General features: G+C 39.5%; 1 protein-coding gene across 1 annotated transcript; it reads right to left on the bottom strand.

Moving 5' to 3' along the window:
• Positions 1–5,849: 5,849 nt before the first annotated feature.
• Positions 5,850–5,999, bottom strand: LOC116083323 (60S ribosomal protein L39-like; the record flags this gene model as incomplete). The annotated part of the gene is made up of 1 exon (XM_031360106.1): positions 5,850–5,999. A coding segment is annotated over one exon (150 nt), but the record flags the coding sequence as incomplete, so codon positions are not given.
• Between the last annotated feature and the right edge of the window lie 2,653 nt (positions 6,000–8,652).

Here is an 8,652-nt window from a genome sequence, read left to right as displayed (position 1 = left end):
TCTGTACTGTAACTTGATCCTTTGTAGTTTGAGAAAAACTTGCTTGAAGGGCATTATGTTCACAAGTCTTGGATTCCCATTTAATGCTCAGTCAGCCCTGAGGTTCAGGGACTTGTTGAACTTTGGGTGTTTGGGGCCGCTATTTCGGAACTGGTGTTAAGCTGACAGCAAGATTGTAACTGTAGAGATAACAGTTATGGTCAGAGCCATGCACTTTGACTAAGTTATAAAGTAATGTGGGGGCCTTTGTTTCCCTGTTACACACACCTATGTCCCTCCCTGTAGCTTTTATGAACCTGCTTTCAGAAAGCTTCCGTATTTCTAAGAACAGTTAAAATTCCTACTCATCAGTAATTAAAATAACACAGATAGACACAAAGCCCACCCATGAGCCAACAACTCACAGAAATAATGTATGCCTACTAAACACTAGGAAATGTGGAGTCTCCCTAGGTTCTACTTTTCTGTTTCTTCTCTCAGGGTGTCTAGACACTGCTGTACTCCAGTAGGGGAAGAATAAAGTGAAGTCCGAAATTTTCAGGTCAGCAGAATCCTGGTCTAACAGTAAATGTGGAGCGACTGGAGGGGGTAGGGGTGGGGGATGTGGGGTGAGGGTAGGGGGTGGAAATGGGGTTGGGGGTTGAAGCCTTCTCAGAGAACTCTAATGTTACAGTACTCTTGGAAATTATTCAGTGAAACAGCTTTCTTGATGAGGTTTAATCAAACAGCTTGTGAGCATATACTTATTAGGGGTGAATCAAGGGCTCTATATATATATATATATATATACAAACATATATACAAACATAAACCTTGGAGAGTGGGTAGTTCTTCTTAGGGTGAAGTTTCATTGGCTGAGGCTTAAGGTTCTGGGGATACCTCATTTGCAGGGAAAGACATTCCAGGAAGTGCAACCTGTAATTTCATTAAGGACTATGTAACATTACTCAGGTAGAAGATTTGGGGGTCGGGCTCCTCAGATCAGGCAAAAAAGAGGAAGTCCCACTAAGAAAAGGGAGTCTCTCATTTCACACCAAGCTCAGAAAAGCTGTCCCAACATGGTAGACTACAAACTTAGTATCCAGGTGCAACAACTAGGAACCACAACGATTTCAACTCAAAGAAGCTTTCCCTTGAAAAGTGTTCTTGTTGAATAAGCTTGGGGTACAGCTCAGGGATAGAGTGCTATCCTAGCAAGCAAGAGGCCCTGGGATTGATCCTACCCAGAACCACAAAAATGACTGACCAAAAGAAGAATTAAAATCAATACTGACCAGTACCATGTGGGGTTGGTGACAGCATACATGATAGTTTCAGACCTGAAGTTGGGGACACATATCAGCAATACCCATCGTCCATTCAGAGCTTCTGAGTCAATCTTGATGGTATTTCTGGCTTGATCACATCTATGATTATCTTAGAAGTTATGAATAAAGGTTTTTGCTATGATGACTTATGAGACAATAGAAAAACCTAAGCGTGATGTTAAATCATATTTATCCATATAATGTTCTCAGTGTTATCATAGAATGCTCAAGAAAAATTCATAACATGATTAGTAGAGTAAAACCAAGAAGTAGAAGTTATATACAACAGTCAGGTTTATATTAAACATAAACACATAAACACATAGAAAAATATCTCTTACTGTGTTTTCCTTTCATGTATACAAAAGCCCGTATTTGACTGTTACCATAAACAGGCAATTGCTTATGTATCTGCATGTACCAGACCTTGAGAAATCTATAAATTTCCCCATTCACTCATTAACTAGAAGATATACTGTATCTTTTTCACCAGTGCCATGAATACTGCCATTTATTTTTTTAAAAGCAGAATATTATAAGTAGGTGACTTGGGCCATCTTTTTGAAAAAGAAAAAACAGTATTTAAAAAGTGAATTTTCTAAAATAATATTTTGAGAAGTTTGTATATGAGCACCTCATCTACATGACTTCTGCCCCTCCCTTCCCCAGACCCTTTTGTGCACCCATCTGTCCTGAATTCATGATCTCTTCTGTAGTTACTTTTGTTGCACATATATATTTGTACATAGAATCTGCAGAGTCATTCATCATATATTTAGAATTCCTCGTATATACACTTGCCCAGGGTTGAACAGTTGGGATTGGACATCCAATACAGAAGTGTTGGATGAAGATACATGGAGAAAACATGTATCTCTCAGCAGCTGTTGGCCACATGCAGCTCTTCATCTCACAGTAAGGCTACGTGCATCTTCCTTTGTACACATTGGCATGTCAACTGGTGCTGTCATGACAGCCTTGGTCAGGTAACCATATTGTTATGATTTCTTGAGGACATTTTCCCTGTCATGTCTAGGGCACATGACACAGCAGCAGGCATCCTAAGCTTCTGGACTTCACAACCATTTTGTCCCATCTTCTGCTGTGTTTCCTTGAGCCTTCAGTGTAGGGGTTGCATTGCTGCTGTATCAGTTGGAGTTGTCTCCCCACCCCACCCAGTTTATTCTCCACACTTTGACCATTTGTACATTTCTGTAACAGTCTCTATCTGCTGCAAAAGGAGGTCTCTTTGTTGCAGAGTGACAGCTACACTTATCTGTGGACATAAGGATAGCTATTTAAAATACAGTTAGAAATTATATTGGCTTAAGAACCTGGCAATAGGTTCTGCTCCCAGGTTGTGGTTGTTGGAATATGCTTGGCCCAGGGAGTGGCACTATTAGGAGGTGTGGCCTTGTTGGAGTAGTGAGGGGGAGAGAGGGAGCCCACAGAGTAGGTGTGGCCTTGTTAGAGGAAGTGTGTCACTATTTAAGGGCAATGAGACCTTCCTCCTAACCATGTGGGAGCCAGTCTTCTCCTGTCTGCCTTTGGACGAAGATGTAGAACACTCAGCTCCTGCAATCCCACATATGCCTGGCTGCTGCCATGCTCCGGTCTTGATGATACTGGGCTGAACCTCTGAACCCGTAAGCCAGTCCCAATTAAATATTGTCGTTTATAAGAGTTGTCTTGGACATAGTATCTGTTCACATCAGTAAAACCCTAACTGAAACACAGGTCTATGGCCTCTCTATCTACAGATGCATGGCTAGGTGTATAGTACCACTCATGAATTCCCTCCTACTGAGTGGGCCTTAAGTCACAGCTGCCCATTAGCCCTAAGATCAAAGTACTGCTGCTGCACCACTAGGGATATCTTGCTGATCCAGTCATTGTTATGGTTCATAGGCTTCACGACTGGGCAGGACTACTGGTTCTTCCTCTCCCTTGGTAGCTTGCATAGCCCCTTCTACTCTTTGTGAGCCAGTTCTCAGTGACAAGCTTCCCAGGTCAGTCCCAGCTCAGTTCCTCCAAGTCCTATTTCCAAAGGGTGTGATGTCTCCAGCAGTGTGGTCTTACCTTCAGGTTTTAGAAAGCAATCAAGGGCAATGATAATAGCCTATATTGTTTTAACCCGGGTGGTTCTCAACCTTTCTGATGTTGCAACTAATTTACAATGCTTCATGTTTTGGTGACTTCCAACCATAAAATTATTTACATTGCTACCTCATAGCTGTAATTTTGCTACTGTTACCGATCATAATGTAAATATCTGTGCTTTCTGGTGGTCTTAGACAACCCCTGTGGAAGGGACATTTGACTCCCAAAGGGTTAAGAAATATTATTTTAGGAGAATCTTGTATTCTTCCAATCTTCAATTTAAAGGAAGATTTCCCATGTCTTGGTAAGAAAATTTTTGTTAGTGCCTGGGTCTTACAAGGAGCACCAAAAACTCTGTGTGTCATGTATGCATATATGTATTATGTATGTATGTATGTATGTATGTATGTATATATCCATTTATGTATGTGTATAAGCATGTCTGAATATGCACACACATATATTTAAGTAAGCTCCTAAAATAATGTCTCTCTATAGCTTTCAAACATCTTTAGAGTTGTTTCTCCTTCCCTCTCCCTCTGTAAAGCCCTTCCCCACCTCTTTAAAGGACCTCCTTTATCCCCATCACCCCTGCACAGTGCCTGTCTCCTACTAGACAACTCTAGATTTCCTTCATCCTTTTTCTCCAAGGTCCCTTTTCCCTGGCTTCCTTGGATACTTCCAGTTTTATACTCAAACCCAAAGGCTGGAAGCTAGGATCCACAAACAAGAGAAAACATGCAGCCTTTGTGTTTCCGGGCCTGGGCTGCCTCACTGCAGTACTTACCAGCTTCACTTGTTTACTTGCAACTTGCATTTTTCTCACAACTGCATAGCATTTTATTGTTTATATATACCACATTTTCATTATCCATTCATCAGTTGAGAAACATTTAGATTTTTCGCATTTTCAGGTATTGTGAATGGAGAGGTAGCAACGAAGATGACTGAGCAAGTGTCTATGGAATGTGATGTCAAGTCCTTTGGGCAGATGCCAAGCAGTGACTGAGATGGGTCGCATGGTAGACTGGTAGATCTACTTTTAAATATTTTGGAAATCTGCATGCCAGTTTCCATCGTGGCTGCACCAATTTGTAACCCCACCAAAAGTGAATGAGCATCCCTCTTACCCTGCATCCTCACCAATGGTTTGTTTTTTTCTAGATCTACTCTGATCCATTCTGACTAGGACATTATAAAATCTCAGAGTAATTTGTTTGTTTATTTATTATATGTAAGTACACTGTAGCTGTCTTCAGATGCACCAGAAGAGGGCATCGGATCTCATTACAGATGGTTGTGAGCCACCATGTGGCTGCTGGGATTTGAACTCAGGACCTTCAGAAGAGCAGTCAGTGCTCTTAATCACTGAGCCATCTCTCCAGCCCCCTCAGAGTAATTTGTATTTCTCTACTCTAATGTGTATTACACGATTAATCCAGTTCAAGTGTCCAATTCAGTATTATCTCGTAACTTCACTGAGTTGGGTAATTATTTAGAACAAGTTCAGGACATTTTATCTTATATTTTAAAAGATTTCCTCAGGCTGGTAAGATGACATGGCAGGTAAAGGTGCCAGCCACCAAACCTGATACCCGGAGTTCAATTCCCAGGACCCACGTGGAAGAAGAAAAGAGTCAACTCCCTAAAGTTGTCTTCTGACCTCTGTATGCACTAGGACACCACCTTAAATAAATAAAACATAGTAAAAAGTTTAAAATTATTTTTGCAAGTATATATTGCATTCTAAGCATATTCTCATCCATGTCTCCCTGCCTTCCTTTTTCTCATTCCTCTCCTTTTCAGTCCCCATTTTCATTTCCACTTTCATTTTTATTTTATATAGTACATATTTCATGTAACTATATAAAAATCTAGGAACTGCAAATGAGACAAGTTGTGCTTTTCTCCCCATAACTGGCTTAATTCTTTTAATATGATTATCCCCAGTTTCATCCATTCACCTGAAAATGGCATGACTGCATTCTTTATGACAAAAAGATTTCATTATACATTTTAGAGTAGTATTACACTATAGTAGTATTATATTAGAGTAGTATTATACATAGACACTATGTTCTCCTTATCCACCTTCTGTTGTTCGTTACCTGGGCTGGTTCCATAACAAGCTGTACTGTACTGAAAAGTATTTACAAGCCATTGTAAATACTGCTACGATAAGCGCTAATGTACAAGTATCGCTGTGATGTGCGGGGTTCTAGTCTTTTTGAGTAAATACTAAATTGTGGTATATGCTGGCCATGTGGAAAATCAATTTTTAGGCTTTTTTTTGAAAGGTTCTACATTTTATCACTGGACAAACCACACCTCTAATTTAGACATGAGCAAGTCTCCAGGTTAAAAATGTTAAACTCCATCTGGTAGGACTGATCAATGACCATAATTCAGTTTAAAGCCTCAGTCTTGCCACTGTGTGAATCCTTACAGACCCAGCTTCATTCTTCTACAGTATCTTCTCTTAGAGTTGTACCCAATTTTCTTACCAGTTTTCATCTGAATCCATTGAGGAATAGGAAGCTTTTGCTTTTGTTTCTGGGCCAGGAATCGCTTGAATTTGAAAGTCTTGTGAGAAGATTAAGCAAGAAGCAGAATCAGGTATAGAATGCATGATGCTGGAGAAAAAGAGAAGCTATTTTTAGACTTTTTCTTCTTCTTCTTTTTTTTTTTTAAAGAAACCTTTAACTGGTTTCCATATTGGCTAGACTTGATTATGTCCCCATCAGCAATGCTTAAGTTTTCTTTAGTGCATGGATTTATCAGCATGCCTTTTTCAGGCATCATGGCTGTGAATAAATGGATCTCCCTGCAATTTTGATTTGCATTCCTCAAATGGCAATGAAATTGAATGTGTGTGTGTGTGTGTGTGTGTGTGTGTGTGTGTGTGTGTATAGGCTGTTTACACTTCATGTTTTGAGAACTGTCTGATCCTTTTATTAGCCCATCAATTGGGATGTCTGACTCCTTATTTTGTTTTTAAAAATTCTTCATATATCCTAGATATTATTCTTATATCAGATGTTTAACGATCAAAGAATTTCTCCAGTTCTGTGGATTGTTTCCTTACTCATTTGACTGTTTCTCTTGCTGTAATCTTTTAAATCTCATCAAGCCCCACTTGCCAATTTTTGGCCTTATTTCTTGGCTGATTTGAGTCCTATTTTGGAAGTTGCTGCCTATGATATATCTTGAAGTATCTTTTCTTTTTCTGTAAAACTTTGGGAATTTCAGGTTGTATGTCAATGGCTTCGGTCCATGTAGAGTTGACTTTCTGAAATTGGATTGAAGGAATCTAACTTCATTCTTCTACATATGTGTGATGGTTTGTATACGCTCGGCCCAGGGAGTGGCACTAGTAGGTGTGGCCCTGTTGGAGTAGGTGTGTCACTGTGAGTGTGGGCTTTAAGACCCTCATTTTGCTAGCAGCCTTTGAATGAATGGCTTTCAAATGCTTTGAAATGAATTTGAATGAATCTGTTGCAGTTGTTAAGGTCTTGTGTACAGAATCATATCCTTTGGAAACAGGTGCTTTGGCTTATTTCTTTCCCATTTGTATTTCTTAGCTTTTCTTCTCAATTCTGTTGTTCTAGCTAAGACTTCAGTTCTAAACTGACTAGACCGTGGAAGGGGAATAGCCTTGTCTTGTTCCTAATTTTAGTGGAAATGCTTTTGGCTTTTCTCCATTTGGTATACTGTTAGCTACAGGTATTTAGCTTTATTATGTTCATGCACATTCCTTCAACTTCCAGTTTCTTCAGGACTTTTATAATGAAGAGATGTTGGCTTTCGTTAAAAGCTTTATCTGCATCTATTGAGATTAATGAAGACACTTAGAGTTCTAAATATCCCTCTTAGGACTGCTTTTGTCATCTCCTGTAGGCTTTGGCATGCTGTGTCTTCATTTTCATTAAGTTCTAGAAAATATTTTAATTTCCTTCTTGACTTCTTCAGTGATCCATTAATCACTCACTAATGTTCAGTCTCTCAGGTATGCTGATATATTCTATAATTTCTCTTGCTGTTGGTTTATTGTTTTATTTCATTGTTATCAGAATATAAGAAATCATTTCACTTCCTATACTTACTAACATTTGTTCTATGCCCTAATGATTTATTTTAGAGAAAGCTCAATGGGATGCAGAGACGAGTGTATATTCTACAGTGTTTGTATGTAACATTCTGTATATATCTGTTAGGCTTACTTCATCTATGACATCGCTTCATTCAAATGCTTCATTGTTAGGGTGACCAGTTAGTTAATGAGTATGGAACATTAACATCACCCACTATTTCTGTGTTGGAGTTAACCTATGACTTTATACTTAATAATATTGATTTTATGAATTTTGGTATGTTAGTATTTGGTGTATATATGTTTAGTAATGCAATGTTCCATTGATGGATTATTTCCTTCATCAGCACAAAATGACCTGGTTTAGATCATTTTTACTTCCTTGTATCTATTTACAGCTTTAAGTGTGCCTTTCCTAGATATTTCATATACATGGAATCATATAGCTATGCCCAATGATCTCTTATTTATGGCTTTTTGTTTTCATTTTAAAGCATCTGTTGGTAGCTAATTCCTTTTGATTGCTGAAATTTTTTTTCTAATGTGTGAGCACACCAGCTTTTGTCTTCCCCTACATGAGATAATTGGCATTTAAATTATTTACGGTTTGGAACTATGAATAGATACCCACTTTTAAAATGAAGAAACTGACTTTAGGAGATGGTGAGTGTAACAGCACTTGCTGTACAGCATTAGAGTTTGAGTTTGGATCCCAGCATCTATCTAAAAAGCTGGGTTTGGCTGTAGGCACAGTTGTAATGCCAGCACTGTGCTAGGCAGAAGAGGAGGCTCTTTGTGTCTTGTTGACTGCTAGCCTCCTATCCTCAGGTTCAGTGAAAGACTGTCTCAGAGGAATAAGGTGAGAGTGATAGAGCTGAATACCTATTCTGGCTCATGAATACCTATTCTGGCTCATGAACATACATGTGTGCATATACTTCATACACATACAGAGGGGAGGGGGAGAGAAGGGGAGGGAAGGAAAGGGGAGGAGGGAAGAAGAAAGAAGGGAGGGGGAAAAGGAGAGGAGAGGAGAGGAGAGGAGAGGAGAGGAGAGGAGAAGGAGAGGAGAGGAGAAGGAGAGGAGAGGAGAAGAGAGGAGAGGAGAAGAGAGGAGAGGAGAGGAGAGGAGAGGAGAGGAGAGGAGAGGAGAGG

This window comes from Mastomys coucha, unplaced genomic scaffold, assembly GCF_008632895.1.
Source record: "Mastomys coucha isolate ucsf_1 unplaced genomic scaffold, UCSF_Mcou_1 pScaffold8, whole genome shotgun sequence".
In the NCBI taxonomy this organism is placed as follows: domain Eukaryota; kingdom Metazoa; phylum Chordata; class Mammalia; order Rodentia; family Muridae; genus Mastomys; species Mastomys coucha.
Note: the sequence above shows the minus strand (reverse complement) of the source record. Positions and strands in the feature narration are given on the sequence as shown.